General features: G+C 38.8%; 1 protein-coding gene across 1 annotated transcript in view; it reads left to right on the top strand.

Annotated features, from left to right (window-relative positions):
- The window catches only part of IQGAP2 (IQ motif containing GTPase activating protein 2), a 123100-nt gene that overhangs the window by 98085 nt on the left and 1617 nt on the right, over positions 1–23398 (top strand). The window contains exons 17-36 of the mRNA XM_054282706.1: positions 595–756; positions 1916–2058; positions 2986–3156; positions 5898–5981; positions 6671–6742; positions 6906–6975; positions 7276–7484; positions 8150–8299; positions 9091–9254; positions 9880–10104; positions 10722–10862; positions 11205–11289; positions 12721–12953; positions 15070–15202; positions 16607–16709; positions 17596–17737; positions 19436–19523; positions 20421–20633; positions 21490–21650; positions 22490–22633. Coding sequence (XP_054138681.1) covers positions 595–756; positions 1916–2058; positions 2986–3156; positions 5898–5981; positions 6671–6742; positions 6906–6975; positions 7276–7484; positions 8150–8299; positions 9091–9254; positions 9880–10104; positions 10722–10862; positions 11205–11289; positions 12721–12953; positions 15070–15202; positions 16607–16709; positions 17596–17737; positions 19436–19523; positions 20421–20633; positions 21490–21650; positions 22490–22633 — 2893 coding nt within the window. The remainder of the gene's footprint in view (positions 1–594; positions 757–1915; positions 2059–2985; positions 3157–5897; positions 5982–6670; positions 6743–6905; positions 6976–7275; positions 7485–8149; positions 8300–9090; positions 9255–9879; positions 10105–10721; positions 10863–11204; positions 11290–12720; positions 12954–15069; positions 15203–16606; positions 16710–17595; positions 17738–19435; positions 19524–20420; positions 20634–21489; positions 21651–22489; positions 22634–23398) is intronic.

Here is a 23398-nt window from a genome sequence, read left to right on the forward strand (position 1 = left end):
GCCCTGAAAGCAAAAGCTGCATCTCTGGCAAATTCAAGGCTGTGAATTAGCTTCAAACAAGTTCCTGAGGAGGCGAGGTCAAGAAAGGGTTGCTTCACGATGCTGAGTAGGCTGCTGCAAGAATTTACTCAAGGCAATCAGTTTTAATTCCCATTTTGTACAGTAGAAGTGAATGTTAACATTTACAGCCTGTAACCAAATTACTTCATGTACCTCTAGAAGGCTCCCAGGTGATCAGCAGGTGATGAATTTTCTGTTAGGGCAGACTGAGTGTGTGGGTAGCTGCCATCCTCAAGCCCTGCCCTGCTGTCACCTGGCATGTTCCGTGATGGGGAGCAGCTATGCCCTCAGACAGCTCTCAGTTGTGCTGTGGCTACATCCAAGCCTGGGTGGAGCAGGCACTTTCTGCCTAACACACTTGTCCTTACAAGCATGAAGGAAGATGTAAATGAGTAAAGCACTGAATTGCTGTATATGCCATGTTGTCTGTGTGTGCCAATGTTAGAAGTCCATCTTCAAAGTTTCTGGAGGCTAGAGTTATGGGTACATAGAGTATACAACACTTAATTTTTCTCTGTTATTATTTGACCCTAGTGGCTGTTGGAATATCAATGATTAACAAGAGCTTGGAGAAAGGTGATTCACAGCCAATCCTGATGATACTACAGTCAAGGTTTGGACTACGAGTCATTCCTGAATGTGCTGAAGCGTATTTCAGCAAGCTCTCTGAAGCCAAGAACATGAAAACTACAGAAGGTAAAAAGCTTCCTAAGCAGGACAGTTCCACATGTTCATATCACTGAGACAATCAGAAAGCTAGAACGGGAGGTATCTGTAAATTGAGGGAGACAGCTGCTGCTTTAAAGTCTTTTGATAAATGCTATACTTTTCCAAGTGCATTTTACGTGACATTGTGCTGTTGTGCACGTAATGCAGACCACAGTACCTGCTGAGAAGTAAGTCTAGTGACTTCTAGAGTCTAGCAGAGGCTTCCTAGAATCTCAAACCTGCCTCTGAGTCTATTTAGGGCAGCTCCTCTGTGACTGTCAATAGATTAGTCCATTCTCTCAGAAAACTCTATTGCTCGCTGACAATTTTTTTCATTATAGCAGATGCAGAGATGCATGCATCAGTCTTATGGATTGCTGTCAAAGATCAAGCCAGTATCTGACAGTGTTCACAGTGCAATTATGGTCCCTGTGCATTGCCAGAGCAGCAGTTACCAGCAAAAGCTGGGGCTAGAATCTGTTCTTAGCAGATAACGGGATGTTTTGTCAGAGCTAACAGCAGCCAAGGTTAGCTAATGGTTACAAAAACAATTACTGTCAGTGTAGTACCCATTCTTACAGTAGATAGGCATGTTTCACTTTGGAACATGAATATTTTAAGGCCTTACTAGTTTTATCTTGGGGCCTTTTGTCCATGAGGAAATGAGGTTTTTCCTGCCTGTCAGGATGCAGACTGGTTTACCACAGCAATAAGCAAGAAAATGATGTGGATATAGGAAATGTCATGCGTGAGGTAAGAGTCAGTAAGTCCAGAATTTGGGCAGAAGACAAGAAAAATATTTTTTATAAACACAGTCTGTTTCACTTATGAGAGATTATGTAAGACAGAGGGCACACTGTTTCAGGAGCACTAACTTGACACGTTAGGGTTTGGAGAGGGTAGCAGTGGATCTGTACCAACCTTGTAGATGTTTTATTAACCTTATCACCAGTTTGCTCTAGAGGAATGACTCTCATCCACCTAGCAGGGTATTTTGAAAATTCTTACTACAAAAAGGCCCAAGATATAGAGAGATTTTGCGTGACAAAGGGCTTCACAGCAAGTACAGGGAGGGGAAATGAGTAGGAGAGCTGTAATTTATCAGTGAAATGGAACACAAATGTATACTAACTGTATGAACTTTTAGATTCCAGTGAAAGTCCATGGATTAAACTTGTAATGAAAGCCATGTATGATTACTATTACAATGTGGAAACTGAAGAGGGTACCTGTGTTGCTCCCAAAGGAGTTGTACCAAAAACTTCATGGTTAACTGGTGAAGAAATCCAGGTAGGCGGCTAAAACATTGTTTTTATTACAAAAGCAACATAAACCTTTGAGAGAGCGTGAGACATGAAATTATCAAGAAGCTGTAGTGGGTCAAACTGAAGGTCACTTTATCAGTATCTGCTTCTGAAAAGAGCAGCAACTTAAGTCTAAGCAGACAGTGATAGGCAGCACAGTCTCCTGTCTAGTGTCTGACAATGATTCAGGGATTTCCTTACTGGAAGTTACAGCATTTCTTTTAATGACCATCAGCAGACAACAATGGAGTAAAGTCTGATTGCTTCCATATCCTTTTATAGGACATTGCATTGACCTATAACAAATAATTTTATGATGTATTTGTGAGCAGGTGGAACCACCATTTTCTGTTTAAATCTAATCCTCTGACAGCATTCATGTATCTCCAGATTCAAGAGGATGAGTGTGCTATTTTAGCTCCCTTTCTGTAGAGGTTTTGCACAAGTGTGAAATAGAACAAAGCAGATCACACAAGCCTCTGAGTAATTTGTTCTTCTATATTCTGATGCAGCTCACCTAAGTTACAGGCTTACTCCTCTACACAAAGAGCTCAAGTCAGTGTAAGTCCTTCTGAAACAGAGAGCTTGCTGCTTCAGTTAGTACTTCTAGATGTCTGAGTTGTACAAGACACTTGTAAGTGTTAGGAGAGCAGAACTCTGCTAATGTATAAAAGAATACCCTCTTAAAATTGCATACCCACTTGAGTAACTGAAGCTTGAAAGCTGTTCAGTTACCTGTCATGAAGGGTTCAGCAGTAATGCCACAGCTCTTTCTTCTTACTGATTAAAATGTAGGGGTAAATCAGAGGGACTTGGATAGGATGAAGATGAACTGTGGAGGTGGAGAGAACATAGTGCAAATTCCAGGACAGTTTTGTCTTTTAAATGACCTTTTTCCATCATTTCTTAACAGAACATTGCTGGGCAAGTTACAGCAGATTACAATCGAGAGCAGCTGTGGCTTGCTAATGAAAATCTGATTGTTGGGCTGCAAGCCCGAGCAAGGGGATTCTTAGTCAGAAAAAACTTTCAGGAGAGAAAAGCCTATCTTCAAAACCAGGAACCATCTGCCATCAAAATACAGGTACTGTTCTAGAACAAGAAGGCAATGTGGCTTGGGCTGCTTTTTGCATGTAACAGGTGACATGACTGGTTATACCACTAATAAAATTCTCAAACAGATCTGTCTCCCTGTTTCCAGCAGCAGCGATTTAAACTTCTACATCTACAAATTTATGTGCTTTCACATAGCAAATATCCAATTTTAAACTAATCTATTGTATCTACCTCCAGTGAAAGTTACTTGGGAAAAGTTCATTAATGCACAGCCCTGGCTTTGTTCTGGCATGCCTAGATTTTTTGTGGTGTGCCTAACTATGCAGAGTATAAGACCAGAAGGTATTTGTTAAGTATCGAAGCAAAAATTCCTTGGCAAAGCATGACTTAAGAAATACATTCCTTAGTAGACTATCCCTAGTTGGAAGTGGTGTGTTTCTGCTCCATGAAGTCATAGCTGGACAGGGAGTGGCAGCTGTCCTGGTGCTCTTTGGCAGTATTTCTTGGATGTTTCCGGTTTGCTGAACTCTAAAAGAAATGTTCTGCTGAGGGTGCAAACAGTGACAGAGGCATGCACACTGGTTTTAGATGGTGAAATATCCAGCTTCACTTAGGAGCAATTTGTCCCACCACCCACCCACAAAAAAAAAAAAAAAAAAAAAAAAAGGAAAAATATACAAGAGAATTTTTAAAATCTACAGTAACTATGTTTAACAATTGACAAATATATTTACTTCTAGTGGTTGTTATTGGGATTGACTTTTCATTTTCCGGCATGGTGTCTGAGCCCAGTAAAGAATTGTACTTTGAGAAATTCAAGGTCTGTGCAAATAAGTTCAAAATATGGAGAAATGTAGGTAAATGAAGTTGTTCTCTGTTTTCTTTCTATTTGCATTAAAGTAAAAAAGACTTGTGGAAAGACAACAAATAGAGAACAAGTCTGGTGTCACTGGCTGATAGAGAAGATAGGCAAAAGCAGCAGTAAAAGTATCTGATATCCCTGTCATTGGATTCCTTGACAAGTGTTTGTTTCTGAGCTAGCAAACAGAGTCAGCTGAAGGAATTAACATGGAAAAGAGACCAGGGCAAGAGCAATGTGGGTCCAGATAGGTAAGGGGCAATTTCTGGATGCAACAGAGTGACAGAATGGGTAGGGCTGGTAGAGACCACAGCAGGTCACCTGGTCCAAACTCACTTTTCAAGCAGGGTTATCCCAGAGCACATGGCACAGGCTTTTATCCACGTGGTTCTGGAATATCCCCAAAGGCTCCGCAACTTCTCTGGTCAATCTGTTGCAGTACACGGTCACCTGTACAGTAAAGAAGTTCTTCCCCCATACCCAGGTGGAACTTTTTGTGCATCAGTATCTGCCCATTGCCTCCTGTCCTTTTTGCTCAGCACTACTGAGAAGGGCCTGATCCACCCTCTTGATACCTTCCCTTCAGATAATTACAGACATTGATGAGGTGCCCTCTCGGTCATCTCTTCTTAAGGCTAAACAGGCCCAGCTCCCTCTGCCTTTCCTTGTAAGGGAGATGCCGTAGACCCCACATCATCTTTTTAGACTCCACTGAACCCACTCCAGCAGCTCCATGTCTATGTTGTCCTGAGGAGCCCAGAACTGGACACAGCACTCCAGATGTGGCCTCAGCAGGGCTGCGTAGAGGGGCAGGATCACCTCCCTCCACCTGCTTCAATGCTCTTTCCAATGCCCCCAGGATACCACTGGCATTCTTGGTCACAAGGACACACTGCTGGCTCATGAAGAGCTTCTTGTCCACCAGGACCCCCAGGTCCTTCTCCACAGAGCTGCTCCCCAGCAGGGCAGCCCCAGCCTGTGCTGGTGCCTGGGGTTGTTCCTCCCCAGATGCAGGACCCTGCACTTGCTCTTGCTGAATTTCAGATGGTTCTTTGTCCATTTCTCCAACCTGCTGAGGTCCTTCTGAAGGGCTGCACAGCACTCCAGGGTATCAGCCACTCTGCCCAGCTCTGTGGTCTCAGTGAATTTGCTGAGGAGGCATCTGCCCCTTCATGCAAGTCATGGATGAATAAGTTAAACAGTACAGCATTGAATACCACTAGGGGTGACACTAGAGGGACACCACTAAGGACAGGCCTCCAACTAGACCCTGTGACACTGATTGTAACCCTCTGGGATCTGTTGTTCAGCCAGTCCTTGATCCACCTCACTGTCCACTCATCCAGCCTGCATTCCTGAGTTTGTCTATGAGGATATCGTTAGGAGACAGTCTTGAAATCCCTGCCGTCAAGTAGACAATATCCACTGCTCTCCCCTTACCCTTACATGCTTACTTTACAAACCCATGGTGGCTATTCCTGATCATCATCTTGTTATCCACATGGACAGACATGGTCCCCAGACTGAGGCACTCCATTGCTGTTCCAGGGATGGGAGATGAGGCTAAGTAATGGCAAGAGCTGGAAGTCACTTGTGGGATGAAGCCAGTGACTGGGATGCTAAGGATGTGGATGTACTGGTGATAAGAGTAAGGATGAATTCAGGACGGTGAAGGAAATAGCACTGGACAATAAAGTGTGCTGAGATTGGTCAAAATTAACATGTCATGTATTGAGGGCACCTTAAAAAATAGAGGCAGAGGCAAGCTTACTTATACCTTCGTTATCTCTATATCACAATGGCAGGCTTTTTCCTAAAAAATCATTGTTAATGATTTTAGTGTGTTACATAGATTTAATAAACATGAGTGTGTTACTAGGGATAATAGTCTTCTGCCTTCTCTATAATAGGCTTTCTGGAAAGGATTCAAACAAAGGAAAAGCTATGTTGACAGGTTAAAGGTGCTTCAAGGCAATGTTGCTGCTATTGTTAAGGTAAGAACACCCAATGTGTTTTGGGGACCAAGTATGCTTTATTCCTTGACATAGTCCATCACTACCGGGGAATCAGAGACTAGGAGCACAGGGCTGGAGGTTTTCCAGAAATTTGCATGGCATTCAAAGTTGTTCAGCTGATAGGTTAAGCAAATTGCTTCTTGAAAGCTCTGCATTTGACTTTCAACAGGCTTTGCTGAACTTGAGGCGCTCTTGAAAGAGATTTCCTTACATGTCTATTCCTAGCACTAAACTAGAAAACATTTGGGATGACAGTGTATTATTTCCTTAAAAGCTCTCAAATCTCTCTCTCTGTAAAGTGCTTGCTTTTCTGAGATGCTAATGCGACCATAACATCATGATTGGATTGTAGATCACAGATGGAATACTGCTTTTGAGGGGAACTGGTTTAGAATTGAGATCTGAGACCTGAAGGTATAAATTATTTCTAAAGATAATGTTACACACATGGTGGTAGAAACCTGAACTCTGCTTGATATAGTGGCCTAGTGGGAACCCCTTTCTCTGGTCACTGGCCAGTAGGAGCCTGGTGGTACACTCATCTGTGGCCCTGAGCACACAAGAAAAGCATGGCTGCAGAAGCAGACATTCAAAAGTAAACTTAAAATCACACACAAAAGTTTGTGCGGTGTCCCTTAACTTTTAAAATTAATTTATTTAATTTTCAGATTCAGTCATGGGTCAAAATGTGGCTAGCAAGGAGAGCTTACAGGAACCGCCTACAATACTTCAAGGATCATGTAAGTAATTTTTTATCCATTTTCAACATGAAGTATTAAAGTGTGGTAGTACGTATGCAGGAGCAGTTTTGGAAAACAGGAAAGAGGGTGCAAGGTTTGCAGTATGCTTCTGAGCAGAAGTGTGTCACAGCTAATTATTTTGCCTAATCTTGACCCTTTTCAGAATGACCAAATTGTGAAAATACAAGCATTTCTTAGAGCAAACAAGGCCAGGGAGGACTACAGAACACTAAGTAAGTAGTAACATTTGGGTATTGTATGTTTGGGGGCAAGTATGTTGCTGTGCTCTAAGGTTTTTTATAAGTTTCACATGAGATTTCAGTCTCTTATTTAACTGCAAAAGCAGGTCCAAGTGTTTGTAACACAATTGTTCTACAGCGGAAACTATTTTGCATAGCTTACTTTTAAAGTATGACAAAAATATTGCATAACTGGCATAAACTTCACATTTTCTGCATAGTGATCAGCTTCCTGAGGGCTTTAGGGATGTTCAGTATTGCGTCAACTAACAAGCCTATTTTCTTCAACTGCAGTTGGTGCTGAAAATCCACCCTTGACTGTTCTGCGCAAATTTGCCTACCTCTTGGACCAAAGTGACTTAGACTTTCAAGAAGAACTGGAAGTAACGAGGTTAAGGGAAGAAGTGGTTACAAAAATTCGATCCAATCAACAGCTGGAGAAGGATTTGAACTTAATGGACATAAAGATTGGGTTGCTGGTGAAAAACAGAATCACTCTTCAGGTCAGCAGGCTCTGTTCAGGCTCCCTTGGTAGCATGCACTGAGCACTTCCCCATGTGGAAGGAACTCAGGGTTACACAATCACAGCTGAGGCTGGAAGGGATCCCTGGAGGTCATCTGGTCCAAACCCACTACACAAGCAGGGACACCCAGAACAGGTTGCCCAGGACCATGTCCAGATGGCTGACTATCTCCAACAAGCTGAGCAGCCTGTACTAGTGCTCAGTCAAAGTACTCCTGGTAAATTAAGCACTGTCTTTGCTTGTTTCTGCCTTGTGCTTGATGTTGTTCTGTTGTCCTGAGTTGTACATCACTGTGTTTTGCCAGTTGTGGACAATAGAAATTACTTGGCAGATTTAAAATCTTTTACATCTTTTCTGTGTTAGAGTAGACTTCTAATCATATTCAACAGCTTGTTCAATGCTAATTAATCATGAATTAGTCTGTGTAGGAGATCAGGCCTCACACAGTCATTGTTAGTAAGCCATACTGTTGAAAGATGAAGATGTTAAAAAACTGGGTAGTGAGTAGCACAGCAAAATTTACAAATTTGCTAATTAAGGCACTTAGAGTAATACCGCATTTAACATGGTTGGGAAAATGTTCATTTTTCCAATCTGCCTGTTTTGTGAATATATAATCCAGAGTTTTGATCATCTTTCTGCAGGATGTGGTACTGCACAGTAAGAAACTTAACAAAAAGAGCAAAAGTCAACTGGAAGAGATGGTTATGGTTGACAAACAGGGCATCAAAGGTTTGAGTAAGGAGAGAAGAAAAAAATTGGAGGCTTATCAACACTTATTCTACCTTCTACAGGTAAATTTTAATGCAAAAATTAACATGGCAGCAATTTCTTTGAAGAAAAATTAGAAATATATTGTACTATTTATTTTATAAATTATTGTATTAGTGATTATGAAAATATTTCCAAATAACATGCAGACTGCAGCAGACACTATGGTAAATTTCTAATGCTTCCTGTAGTTGAGAAAATCCTTGTTGTTTTTAAAGTGTGCAGCAAATATGGCTGGTTTTTGCTTGAGCATACTTCAGTCTGTACAGAACATCCTGTCTGAAGAGAAATGTTTACCTCCATATAGTCCACGTAAATTACTGTCACTACTGGCGTACATTTTATGTGGTGCTAGGGAAGTGGTCTGCAATGCAGTTCACAGGACATGATGTATCTGTTCTTGTGCTTTTTTTATCTGACCTCATCGACATTTTTCTAGAAGAATTTTAGATTCTGCCAGGGCAGACTCCCTCCAAAGCAGACATGTAGTATGCCAAGTTTTATTGGTAGATAGCTATTGTCATATGGTAAATTCTAATTGTCAACAAATACATAGACTAGATGCAGAGACTCTCGGTTTGCTATCCAGAGACTGCAAATAAAATCCTTAATGGAGTTTGTCATTGACTGTGCAGTATTCCATGTTTCTTATGTACTAGGATTTGGAGAAAAGTAAAGCACGTATGGAAAATTGACATATATTCAAGTCAATATAACTGCTTTAGGTGTGAACAAATGTAGAGAGCTGCCCTCCAAGGGTGGGCGGGAGTTTGTCCTGGACAACCATATGCAAGTAATTTTTTTTGCTTTGTAGACTAATCCTACGTATCTGGCAAAGCTGATTTTCCAGATGCCACAAAACAAATCAACGAAGTTTATGGATACAGTCATCTTCACTCTATACAACTATGCCTCCAATCAACGGGAAGAATATCTGCTTCTTAAACTCTTCAAAACTGCTCTAGAAGAGGAAATTAAGTATGCAATCACAGAAAGTGTTCAGCTAGTTTGTGTTTTAGACAGTTCAATGAATGCTTCATGCTTAAAAGAAGCTGGTGGTTAATCTTTAAACTACCATAAAATTACATGCATAATTTTATTACAAGAGAGCTTTGTTTTCTGGGTGTTACTCTTAAACTCGAGTGATCCCTGATTCAAGAAAAAAATAATCTTTCTATGGTAGACTGTATTCCTCTATGAAAAAATGGCTTGTAAAAAGAGGCTAGGGCTTCTTGGTTTGTGCTTGAGTATGTAAGGGCAAAGTATTGTCTTTCTTCATATAATCTTATGTTCTGTAAATCCTGAAATAATGAAATATTATTTTATGGCCTTAATGGATACTGGCTGAACAGGTATTTGGGTCTGAATCAGGTATAAATTAGCTGCCATGGACTATGCTATGTTCCAGGAGATTACTATAACACATGCAGAATTCAGTCGGTAGTCTCTATATACCACTTTATTTTATATAAAAGCCTTAAGAAGTAGGCTATATAAAGGCTATATCTATTTCAACATAGAAATCGAGTAGTTTTGAAAGTGTGGGATTCGAAAATACGGACTACTGCACACATAAGTCAGAATTCTTCTGTTCCTGATACAGCTCTAAGGTAGACCAGATCCAGGATATCGTGACTGGGAACCCCACTGTCATTAAGATGGTTGTGAGCTTCAATCGAGGCGCTCGTGGGCAGAACACCCTGCGCCAGCTCCTGGCCCCTGTGGTGAAGGAAATCATGGAGGACAAGTCTCTCATAATCAACACTAGTCCTGTGGATGTTTACAAGGCATGGGTAAACCAGCTAGAAATGCAGACTGGTGAGGCCAGGTGAGTGAGGAAGATGGCCATATTGTACCATACACATGAGGAACCCCTCAGTTCTGCTCTCCTATTCTTTCTCTGTCAAACTGTTCTGTACTTGTGCCCATGCACCCCTTCTCAATCTTCCTTCAGCAGAGAGATTTTGGGGAGAGATGCTTGACAAACAGGTGCTTTAACTTACTTGTTCTGAAAAATGAAAGGATCACTTTTATCGTCATGACCTTCCAAAGTATATTAAATAATCTTTATAAATGTAATAGATTATGCCATGGAACAACTTAGTCTTTTTCTCAAGTTTTTTACTAACAGTATGTTAGTAGCGTCCAAGGCTTTTGATGAGCTATGCTGGGATAAGGATGTGGAGATGCATGCTTTATATTTGTTTTCTGCTTTTGTTATTAAGGGAAGGTGCATGATAACATGTGCACTCCCAACAAAGCAAATTAGTTGCCTCCAAAAAAAGGAAGCCAAAGCGTCTAAGACAACAAAAAAATTTTAGTAACAAAATCCAGCTTCAGTTGTATTTGTCAGACTTTTGTTCACTGATTGCCCTTATGAAGAAAAAAAATATGTTATTCTCAAATGTATATAACCTGGTTTCATGTTTATTTTTTGCTTTGCAGCAAACTGCCATACGATGTGACCACAGAACAAGCACTGACACACGCAGAAGTGGTCAATAAACTGGAATCATCTATTCAGAGTCTGCGGGCCGTCACTGACAAAGTTCTCACATCCATATTCTCTTCTCTCAATATGATGCCGTAAGTGCTCTGTTAGGACTCTCCAAGAGGCAGTTCGTGTGCAGTTCACTTGAACCTCTGTGATGGAGATCCTTTCAAATCCTTCTCATGCTTTCAAAGGCTTGTGATACCTCCTCTGGGATGGGCTGCCCAGTAGAGGGAGTGGTTTCTCTGCCCGGCTTTAGCAGCCTGGCAAACCTCTCCCTGTACTTGAAACGTTTTGTGTTTTCCATTATCAACTCATTCTAGTGTTTCATGGGCAAGTGGGCAAGAAGCCAGTAATTTACACTGACTAGAATGATTGCTTTTTGTTTCATCTAAGTCTTTTCCAATATTTTGCCTTTTCATCTGTTCTACTTGTAGTTATGGAATGAGATACATAGCCAAAGTTCTGAAGAGCTCACTCCATGCGAAATTCCCGGATGCAACTGAAGATGAACTCTTAAAGGTAGACTTCCTAGGGCACACTGCCAGCAGCTTGTTGTTTTACTGACAAAGTAGATTTTTATTAACACTAAACATTCTAAGGAACTGGGAAAGCAGCATTTATTGAAGGAATTTGGCACTTCTTATTGAGTTGCAAAGAGGCTGAGGAAGGGGGGAACAGGGAATTCTGTTGCCACCATCTAAGTATGTTAATCTGGGTGCTCAGCAACTCTTATGGAAGAGGGTGCTCAACCTGTTTTGGACAGTAACTGTACTGACAAGGCTGGAGTTTATCTGAATCATCCTGGGGCTTGGATTGGTAGTGATCACCAGTGATGACCAGTGATCATTGTGATCACCAGTCCTTTCATTGGAGAACACTGTAGTCCTCTTCTTTTTTTCTCCCCTATCTAAAGTTTTAAAATGTTAAGAAATTGTAATTTAAATCCAATGAGGAAGGTTTCTAAAAGAAAAGTTTGAGTAGATTATACCACACTTGGATCGCATTACACTTAAGATGCTTGTAAAAGTTGTAGAAATAGCACTTGTGCAGACTGAAAAAAAAGGTGTGAGTGTGGTGCTGGCCAAGTGGCTGTTGTTACCCTACCACAGCCATGGTGTCTCTTTAGAGAACTTAGGGCATTGCTCCATAAGCCTTCTAAGCAGCTGACTGACAACCCTGTCAAATTAGGACCATATTGCACTTCAATAAAAACCCTTTTATCAGTGTTTAATTACATGGTTCTAAAATACATGGTTTTCATTTTACCTGAACTTCCCCATTCTTCACTGTCCATCACTCTAGCAATACTAATTATAACTGCTCAACACATTAAAAACTTAGGTAACAAATGGAGTACCCACTTGAAAGCCCTTAAATGTGTAAGCTGGAAGTTCTGCAGGGGCATGCATATAAGCTAAAGCAAATTGCAGAAAGCAAAGTCCTGCCTGTTTCTGAGACCAGGAATTCTTTGAAGTTGCCATCTTCAGAAGATGCTGCAGCATCGTTACAGAAACTGCAGTTTGGGAAATCTGGTCTTTAGATTTGTAGGGCTGCATTGCAGTCCAGTCCCTTTAAGAATTAATGGGTCCCATTATCAACAAGTGCATTAAATGCTGCCAGTATCTGCAGCCTTGGGAGCAGAATCTTGCAAAATTTAGAAGAGTTGTGTTTGTGTTTAACTCCATGCTTTGCATTAGCTGAACTACAGCCAGTATCAAATTGAAATGTGGTTGTAAAAGTTCATAACTGATGTTCACAGAGGTGCTGTAGGAGGAGTATCATGTAAGATGTTCTTCCAGTTAGCCCCACAGATAATGTGTTTCTTAAGGATTCTTGTAGCACCAGTTCCTATGGTCTAATTTAGAAGTAGAAATGATTGGTCATGTTTTGTAAGGTGTCATTCCTGTATGCAAAGGGAAGATCTCTTAACTTTCTTCTCTGTTTCTTTAGATTGTTGGCAACCTTCTGTACTATCGCTACATGAACCCGGCCATAGTTGCTCCTGATGGCTTTGATATAATTGATATAACAGCTGGGGGTCAGATACACCCTGACCAGAGGAGGAACCTAGGCTGTGTGGCAAAAGTCCTCCAGCATGCTGCTTCTAACAAACTCTTTGAAGGAGAAAGTGAACATCTGTCATCTATGAACACTTACCTCTCACAGACCTACCAGAAGTTCAGGTATGCACAGCCCTCACAAGTACCTACAGAGTAAGAGCTTTCCTCTAGGATGAGTAAGGGAGGTGGACTCCTTGTTGATAGGAATTTCCTGTTCAAAATATTAAAAATGTTGGGTGATGTGGCAAAGAGAAATGCTCACTGACAAGGAAACTGGAGCAGGAGTAACAGGTTGTATTTTAGCTTGTGCATTAATTTGAGATCACCTCTGCTGTCTTGCTTGCAGTTCCTTACAGCAAAACAGACTTAGAACAGACTGTGGTAACTCATTATCCAGACAAATCAATGTCTCCTTTGATTTGGGAGGACATTTTGTCTGAGGAAGATAAAAATATTTGTCAGGACAAAGTTGTAGAGTGTGTTTTTATTCTCTCATCTTTGCTGATGGATTCTACACAGATATCATTCTTTTATCTTGCAATTGTAGGAAGCTGCATGTTTTCCTACATTCTGGGACACAAGTTCTTTCGGGTTATTGCCCATTCATTACTATTACTTTGTGGTATTGTTGAGTTTTGCAATAAACTTGCACTCAGAGTTCTGTCTTTAGTGTCTGCTCTTTGTGAAAGCAAATGCACTGTTCATATAATGGGTTTCCTTGAAAGATGTCAACCATGGACACAGAGATAATTCAATTAATAAAAAGTATGATAGATAATTAGTAATTTTAATAATAATACAATAATTAGTAATTTTAATGAAGTATTTAGGCGCATGACATAAACATGAAGAAGCTATAAGGTAGAAAGTGTTACAGCTAGAGTAACAAATGCTAATAAAAGAGCACTGCTCTAGTCAGCCCTTGATTGCTACAAAAGGAAAAATCCCTCTCCTAATTAAGCTAACTTAAATATCTGTATGCCTATGCTCTGTACTTTAACTAAGCCCTTCTTAGACAGCAACACTGGCTGCCCTTAGCTGCCTGTTCCCCTTTGGAACAATATTAGAAATGTTAGCTATGCTCAAAGCTTTTAAGCCTGCCTGGATCTTTTACTCTGCATTTATGAACTTGTGCAGAAATTTGTCCACACCCTTCGTAAGCCTTTGAGATCATCTGCCTTCACAACTCCTCCTGTAGCAATATTTAGAAGTTTGCTACCTGTTAGTTAAAATTTTCCTGCAGTTTCATTGCATACCCTACTGGCCATTAGTTTTTGGACTGATTAATGAATTCTGAACACATCTCATGCAATACCACTGTGATTTTTTATAACTTGATGTGTAGTCCCCAGCTTTTCCTCTCCAAAGTGAAGAATCTCAGCCCATTTTCTTTTTTCTTTTTAATTATTCTTTTCCAATACTTTAAAGGTGCTGTGAACCTGAAACACATATTCTGTTCAACACCATAGGGCTGGCACAATATGACTCCTGCAGGAAACCCATAGGCATCATCCAAAACCCTGTTTTTCCCAGCTGCTGCACTTCAGGTCTTTTCACTTCAGAAAACAAAGTGGTTCTCTACAAGAGGACCCTGCTGGTTCTTGGTTATCTGTGCTCATCCCTGAAGAAGTCAGTAGCTTGGAGAGACACCAGTTGTCGTTTTGGGAAGCAGGTCTCAGTACTCTATGTGCATGCTAGTCATACTGAAGTAACACTTCAACCACACTCTGCATTTTTTCCTCTCAAGATTCTTCTATTTATAAACAATCTACATTTTCTCTCATTCTGAGCACCTCATTTTTGGCCTAACAGCAATATAAATATTTGTGGGACAAATGGGAATTTTGTGCATCTATTTCAATCCATTCCTTCTCAGCACACCTCATACTGCGAATTGCCTTCATAAAATAACAGGGAAATCCTTTTATAATTTTAAGGACTTCGAGAAATATCTATTTAATGGCTATTAAACAGATATTTCTCTAAGTCCTTAAAATTTACCTTGTTTACTAAGTAGGGGGAAAACCCCAGCCCCTTTAAAACAGTCTTCTACCAGCTACCCAGGAAAGAGAAGATTTCCTTGTATTGACATATTGCCCCCTTGAAACATTGAGGGTAGATTGCAGGCTATAAAAGAAACATAATGCATGTCAAAGACTTGACTATGGCTTTTTTATACAGGCTAAATAAAGTGAATTTATAAGGGACAATTATTGAAGTCTTTCTCATTTTCTCTTAGGAATTTTTTTCAAGCAGCGTGTGATGTTCCTGAACCAGAGGAGAAATTCAATATTGATGAATACTCTGATATGGTGACCCTTAGCAAGCCTGTCATATATATTTCCATTGAAGAAATTATCAATACCCATTCAGTAAGTCAATCAAAATAGACTAGTCAATGGACTATAGTATACAGATTATCAAATATTTGCACTCTCTGGGGAAAGTGTAGTTTTCATTCTTAATTTTGAAGTAATTTCTTCACTTCATCTCTGAAATGTTATGAAGCTGAATATTAGATTTTATTTTTTTCCTAGGAAAAATGTAAATGCTGCTTTCATGCAAAAGCATCATCTTGAATTATAGTTAGTATGTAACACTCTCTGATGAGGGGAAAGAATAATTATGTTCCAGTCTCATGTGACATTTCCAACTTTAAAACCATCTTCTGTCTTGGGTAAGAAAGTGAAAACTTGAAGGAAAACCTTTGGGAATAGAAACTTGCAGCTCTGGCATTCTGTCATATGACTTCTTGGAAGCCGAGGAAAACATCAAATTTAGAAAAAATAACGCTGTGGTATCACTCCTGTTCTTACTGTGGGTAAAGAGCAGAATAACTGCAGTCTGAAGCATGACTTAATAGGGTGTAAGTTAAATCTTTACCACTTGTTCCTCCTAAAACTGGGATACTACTATCTGTTTCCTGGCTGGCAATATGTCCCCTGTGTGTTCTCCCACCCAAGTCAAAAAAAACCCCCCACAATAACATTTCCCCATCAAAACAAAAAAAAAGGCCACAAACACGACAAAGAATCTCTCTCAAATACTGCCTGATACCCTATGGAAAGGGTAGAACACCCAGCTCACAGTAGGCCACTCTATAAGTTAGTTTCATTCAAGTGAAAACTAATAACCTAATCTGCTAAAAAAAACTTTCCGGTTTGTCTTTTTGCCTGTTCTTTTAATTTTTGAAGCAACAGACCTCTGCCTGCAGGTAATGGCCAGAAGTTGTATGTGAACATTAATCCCTCCAGTGAGTCTAGTGACTGGCATAACATGTCTATTAGGTGGTGCAGTGGGTGCTGCAGAGCTCGTTCCTCACTTAGAAAATATAGTCCTTTCTGAAAGGTATCACTGACACTGTGTAAGCTACTGGAATGGATATACATAAAACAGGTGTCTTTCTGTGGATCACCAACACTTTATTCCTTTGGGTGTTAAGGATGCAGCACCAAAATGCTCTGCTTGGGATTACCATCCTTTATTCTGTGACAATTAGGACTTTGTTAGTCTTTATTGCAAACCTTCTGCTCAGCCATGATATTGAGCACTCCAGAGACAATAGCTGGAGAAGCAAGACAAGCTGTTTTACAGCAAGGGCAGTTCCAAACTCTAGCCCAGAATCCAGGGTGCTTCCTGATCTTGGGAAGGTCCTCCATAATTCTGATCATGATAGGTCTGTGTTTTTCAATATTTAGTTTCCAGACTTAGTTTCAAGTGTAAAGATTCCAGGAAAGCTTTTTCTGGATGATGATTTCATTTACATTTGTTTATAGCTGCTTTTGGAACACCAGGATGCCATTGCCACTGAGACTAATGACCTGCTGAATGAATTGCTGGAAGGTCTGGGACCTGTTCCTGATATAGAATCTTTCCTTGGTATGCTGTTTTTTGTCTTTATGGGTAACTTCATTTTAGGGGCAGAATTAAACAGAGGCTTGACTTAAATACTCTTGTGCCTCTCAGACCAATAGCTTCTGTTTCTCTGTTTACTACAGAATTATTTTCCGAACACTTGTAGTAACATTGAACCTTATATTTGAACCTTTTTCTTAACTGCAATACTCACTCTAAAAATTAATGTGTGATTCAAAATCCAAACATTACTATTATTTTCAGTGATCCAGTTGTGCAGATAGGAAACAAGTGATGTTTTTTTAACAAGCTGATCTTAAGATTACTAGTGTTAGTAGAAGCTTAGACAAAGTATATAGAAAATTCTAAAACCAGCCATTTTTTCTTTTGATACTTAATTATTCAAATAAAAATTACTTTGTTAAAATTATGCAAATTTCTTAGAAAGTAATGCATTTGAGTGGTATTTAATTTACATGTATTGTAGAAAACTGTTTAGAAAGTAACTAGGAGTCATGGATAACAGCAACATTCAAGTGAGTAGCCTGTTAATATAGCTGCTATTCTTCTGTTTCTTCATTATCACTGCATGTTAGGATAAAGGATGTTACATTGCTTGTATTATGCTTTAAGGAGACAACATGAAAGTCTTTTGCACATCAGGAGCCTGAAAAGCAAGGATTGGTGTAATTTCCAAAACCTTGTAGCTGGGCTTATAAATAGCTAAGTTGTTGTTTTGATTGTTCAATGTCCAAAAAAAGACTGCTTCTAAGTGGAAGGAGCTGGAGGCACTATATTATAAGTTTAATATTTCTGATTGTTTACAGTGATTCATCTAGGTACTTGTTTGCTTCATGTGCTGAATCATGGGAAAATTGGAAAACTTGGAGTAAAATATGTTTCCTTTTAGGGGAAGGAGCTGTTGATCCCAATGACCCCAACAGGGAAAGCACACTGAATCAACTTGCAAAAACAGAGATTTCACTGTCTCTAACAAGCAAATATGAGTTACGAGAAGGTGAAGATCAGGATCTCAAAAGTTTGATGATAAAGTAAGTTTTGTTCAAACATGTATATTCTGGCAATGCTTATTGTTTGTTTGTTTGCTTGCTTGCTTCTAACTATTGCTTTTTAAATATTTACCCTGCCTAAGTACATTTCTGAGGTGCTGAGTGCATTCAGTTTTCAAAAGACAGTTTGTGTTCAGTGCTACTCAAACTTTTACAAAACTCAGAATAACTGTCAGTTTTTCCAGAAAAAAGAAATATATTGCCGTCTGTGTTTTGGAGCATGACTGTATCATTATCTAGGAAATGTTTTTTCATGAAGCTGTAAAAGCACTCTACTTTAAAATGCCACAGCCTTGGGAAAGCAGAGATGAAAAGCAGTCTACACTTACAAGGGTCAGACAGTATTACCATGTCCTTTCCTCCCCCTCAAAAATAAACACTTTCCAGATATACTGTCATCAGCCATTTTTAAAGAATGTAACTGTTACTTCAGCAGGAATAGCGCATGCTTCATGCTTTTATCCAGGAAAGAAAGAAAATTGTGTTTATTTTCTTGGAAACAAATTAAAAAATGGCTGCAGGCTACTTTATAGTAAAAATTAATTATATAACAGCACTTCTTTCACATTATTGGCACCCATCTTTTGATGTTATTTCAAGCTATCCAGAAAAGGGATTGGCCTACTTCAGATCCTAGTACAATCTGAGAAAGGGGGAGAACAGGATGTTGCTGTCTTCTATTACTGTGCTTATATGGATCCCATGTGTGTGAAGGCAAAAATTCACATTAAAATGGAAAGACAGCACAAATAACTAGGAGGGCAGACATGGGCTGTAATTAAAATCTGATCTATTAAGCTGTTTGGGTTTTTTTAATCAGAAATAGGTATTCTGAATTTGTTCAATGGTGTGATGTTTTACTTCTGAAGAAGTAACTGTACTTAGGTAGACTATCACTTCAAACTATTAGGCTTTATCATAGAAATTTTTACAATACTTAGACATTTTTCTTGGAAACTTAAGCTACATCCTTAATTTTCTGTTAATTAAGTATAATGAGCTATTTCAGTAACCTGTCCTCTAAATTAATAGAATTCTGTAGCAGAATGTTCTTGGAAGTATTATGAACAAATAGGCAGCAGGAATGAGATAAATTCTTACCAAGAAAAGAACTGGTTAACATATCAGTGTGTAGCAGCTTCCCTTTTTTAGCAAGGAAACACTTCTTGTCTCTTGTCACTAGAGAAATATCTGTCCTTAAGTGGTTTGTGTAAATGCGCTACATCAAATGAAAAATTCCTTCAAAGTTCAGCAGTTCTGAGTGCATTTCCACTGTATTCAGTAAATATGACCCTTAATGGAATGATGAGTAGTTCAGGCTTTTCAAACGTTACATTTCTGTCTGCTGTTTTGTCACGATCACAATTGAAATCCACATTAATACAAAATTATTAAAATTGCTTGTATTTTATTAACAGTAATTATTTTACTGTGCTAGTGGGTTGTCTGTTTTTTAAAATAAATGGAGGGAAGCTTACATGCATTTCTCTATTCAGACTGTGTAGAAACCAGATCCTCAATGTTGTTAAAGGAAGCTGTGAAACATAAAAAGCTAGAAAGCAAATTTTACCAATAATCCATAATAAACGGGGAGTTTACTACTTTTATGGTCGAAGAAATGACGTGTACAAGTGATACAGTGATAACTGTCTTATAATATCTACATATCCTTTTCAAAAGGACCAAAAGACTCATTGTGGATGTGATACGAACACAACCAGGGGATACACTCTTAGAAATATTAGAAACACCAGCCACTGCACAACAGGTAAGTCTTATACTGTGCCTGAATAGGGAAGGAAGTAGTTTATTATAGCTATTTGAACACCTTTACAGATCTCTGACAGCTTTCTCCATCACATTATAACAATGAAATTGTTTGTTGATGGTTTTAGACTATTCAGAGTTAGAGTCTATAAAATATGAGACTTGTATAGTTGGGTTTTTTTACTGTATAATTGGAAACAACTTCAGATGGAAACAAAATATAAATCTTGGTGTGTGCTAGACTAGACTAGAATATTTTTTCTTACTGTATTGGAGTCACTAGAATGTGACTAGAATATTTTTTTCTTTACTTTTTTTTTGTAAAGATGGTCTTTTCTCCCTTGTATTATAATACAAGAAATAGCTGAGGTGAATCTTTCTACTCTATCTTTGTTCCCGCCCATTAAATTCAGTATTGTAACTCAACTTGCCTGACCCTTTAGTTTATTTGCTTAATCTATACAAGGAAATCTCAGGGAACTACTGCTATCCTTAGTATGGGAATCGAGTGGGAAGAGCCCACAGCTGCAGTCTCTCCCAAAGACACTGACACACAAAACTGCATTCTAATAATGTGCAGATTTTAGCTCACCTCAGTGTGTGCATATGTGAGATCTGGACAGTCTTCCCACAACTTGGTGAAGTCATTGAGCCTGGCTGAATTAGACATTTTGATTAATTCAAATGTGTGTCTCAGTGTTGTCACTATGTACCTAAAGTATGTCCAAAGGCATAGTAAATGGGGTACTTTTAGACCAAGTGGTAATAGGACATAAAGATTGCACCCTGATTCTTGAAAATCTCCTGTTCAATGTACTTGAGAATTCAATGTACTTGAACTCTTAACTGTTATTAAAATCTGGAAAATAACTGTTCTGGATTTTTTCCCCCCTGCCAGGAATCCGAGAATTTGAAGCTTGTAGAAAAACGTGCCATCTTAGATTCCAAAACTCCAGAGAAAATGAAGCACAGTCAGTCTATTTTTGAAGATGGGCAGCTACCAATAGAACAAAAGAAAAGGAAAATTCAGAGAAATCTCCGGACATTGGAACAAGCAGGACTAGTGTCTTCAGCAACTAAGTACCAAGAAATTATAAATGAGATTGCTAAGGTAAACTGAGTGTTTCCCTGTATATCAATGTTCTTTAACATCTAGCCGAAATGCATTCCAATTAGAGAAGTAAAACACATATTTTTCAGGGAATGCTACCCTAAGCTACTGAAGTATCCACATACAAAGCAAATTGTTTTCGTTCCCTGACAAAATAAGTGAGAAACAGTACACTCCTGAATAACTGTCTGAAATGAATGACATAAAACTGCAGCCTTCATTATCCAAATCTGATATTGAATTTGATGCTGATGATGATTTAACTCCTCCTCTATAATGTTTCAATATAACCTTGTATACTTTAACAATTCCAATTTAATTGGAATTTTTTGGTGGTGTTTCAATTAAGAAAGGCTGTGGTCTTGGTAAGATTTCAAAAGCTTTAAACCCCTATGAAAGATAATCTGATTGTTATCAACACTGATCTTCTGTGGTTAGGCAGGACACAAGAATAGTGGGCCAATGTGGTGCCCATCCTGATGCTGATAAAGCACAGGGACTGTTCTCAACAAATCCTATTCCACATCCACAACCCATACTGGCCGTAAGAACCTTAGAATATTCAACTATCTTTAGCACAACAATGACTTTTTTTTTTGAGTTCTGGGTCTTTTAGGCTCTGTAGAGCACAGAAAAATTCAACACCACTTCTATATATATCAGCAGCAATGTGACTGCCATGTGAACAAACCATAGTACTTCCTACAAGTACTGTTCTTGTAAGAACTAACAGGATAATTTTGTGCTTTCTCTTATAATGAACTCAGATTTTGTAATTACAAATTGGAATGGTAATGAACTGAGGCTTTTTAAAATTTCAAATTAATAAAACAATAAAATTTATAAATTTATTTAGGATATCCGGAATCAAAGAAGATACAGACATCATCGAAAAGCTGAACTGGTGAAACTCCAGCAGACTTTGAATGCACTTAACTCCAAGACAGCATTTTATGAGGAACAAATTAATTATTACAACACCTATATAAAAACTTGCTTAGACAACTTAACAAGGAGGTGAGTTGAGTCTTTCTTTCTTTTAATGTGTCTTTTAGTTTTATCAAGAGGGAGAGCAGGTGTTCATCTGTAGTTTAAAGTATTGATTCCAACAGATTGACAGTCTGCAAAAGGTCCATGAGAGTTGTTAACTGTGTCAGCATCTGGATATTAAAGTCTTGCATTTATTAATGACTGCCTGGAGAAAGAAAAGTCTATATCTATGTAAAGAGATGTGTAGATATTTTCAATATATTTAATTGGGGTTACTTTGCAGATCCACTTGCAAGGTTGGAGGTCATGAAGCTTTGGGAAGTAATTATTGGTTTCTTCCTTTTTTATAAAGTTTGGAGTTTATTTTTAGAATGGAAAAGGGGGAAATAAATGCCTAAATATTTACCTTTCAGATATGATGGAGTTACTTGAAAGCAATCCCCCCACCAATGCCACCAAAGTGTTAAAATGAAAACATTTTACTGACATGAATAGGAAATTTCATAGTATATGCTTCATTGATCCAAAAATTAACTCTAATTACAGAGTATTTACCATTTATGTCACCTTAAGTTTACAAATTGCTATTTTAAACTGAAGATTGAGGGCTTTTGAGGATCAGAGTTGCATTTCTCGAGAGAATTGAAAGAAGTGCCAAAAGATGATTCAAAATCATTGGCAAGATATTTAGATTATTCACTGCACGCCAAAAATTCCTCTAACTCTTAGATTTTTTGGGATGTTAATTTGGTTTTTTTAGAGAAGTTCAAGAAAGAGTGAAAGAAAGTTAAATATGGCTGAAGAGTAACTGAAGTATTAAGGATCTGATAAACACACCAAAAGCCATTTTCTTGTTCTCTTTCTAGAAATTCACGGAGGTCAATTAAATTTGATGGAAAAGAGGAGGTGAAGGGAAGCAAAAAGCTGAAACAGACCCCACTAAAGTACACAGCTGCAAGACTTCATGAAAAAGGTGTCATCCTAGAAATTGAAGATCTTCAAACCAATCAGTAAGTGCAATTCCAATTATTTTCTAATCAGCAATTTCTGAAGGGGCCTGGCTTTTGATAAAAGAAATCTTAATTTCCTGTGCGCAGCTAAAATTGCCTCAGACTTCTGCATTCAGAAGGATACTACAGTCTTAATTGTTATAATTTTTTTAACTTTGTACCTTGCTGTATTATTACTTTGGGAAAATATTTTAACGAGCCAGCCCTAGCACTGTCTTATATGGACAAGTGCAAGTTTAGCAGCAGACTCACTATTAATGACCATGTTTTTATGCAGTTGCAGCAATCTTTTTTCATATATTGACCAGTTACTTTCAAGTAACTTAGTAACCCTCAGGTTTTCCACTCTTCCTCACTTTACAGCAGGGTGAACGGATGTGGTGGTTTAACATCCCTTTTGTATTCTTCCATTTTGAGGCTGTGGTAGTGAAAGTCTTCCATTCTTTGCACCTTACCATTCACCTTCTGCATGGAAAAGTTTTTTCCAGTTTATTTTTTTTCCCCCCCAAGGGGATTTATCAGGTAGGGGAAGCCACATGAGGCAAATATGTACCTGCAAGGAGATGCTTGGGCACAGCAGAAGGAAAATCTGCTTGTCCTGTTTCTATCCCCTGGGTGTTGGATCCAATTTGTTCACTAAACCTTCTAAAGACTTTTTTTTTCTTTTTTGGTGTCTTGTTTTGTTGTTGGTTTGGTTTTAGGTGGTAGGTTGTTTTATTTGATTGGGGTTTTTTCAGTTGGGTTTTTTTGGGGGGTTGTTTCTCC

This window comes from Melozone crissalis, unplaced genomic scaffold, assembly GCF_028551555.1.
Source record: "Melozone crissalis strain CALT ecotype California unplaced genomic scaffold, PUWL_Pcris_2 ptg000005l_1, whole genome shotgun sequence".
NCBI classification, from domain to species: domain Eukaryota; kingdom Metazoa; phylum Chordata; class Aves; order Passeriformes; family Passerellidae; genus Melozone; species Melozone crissalis.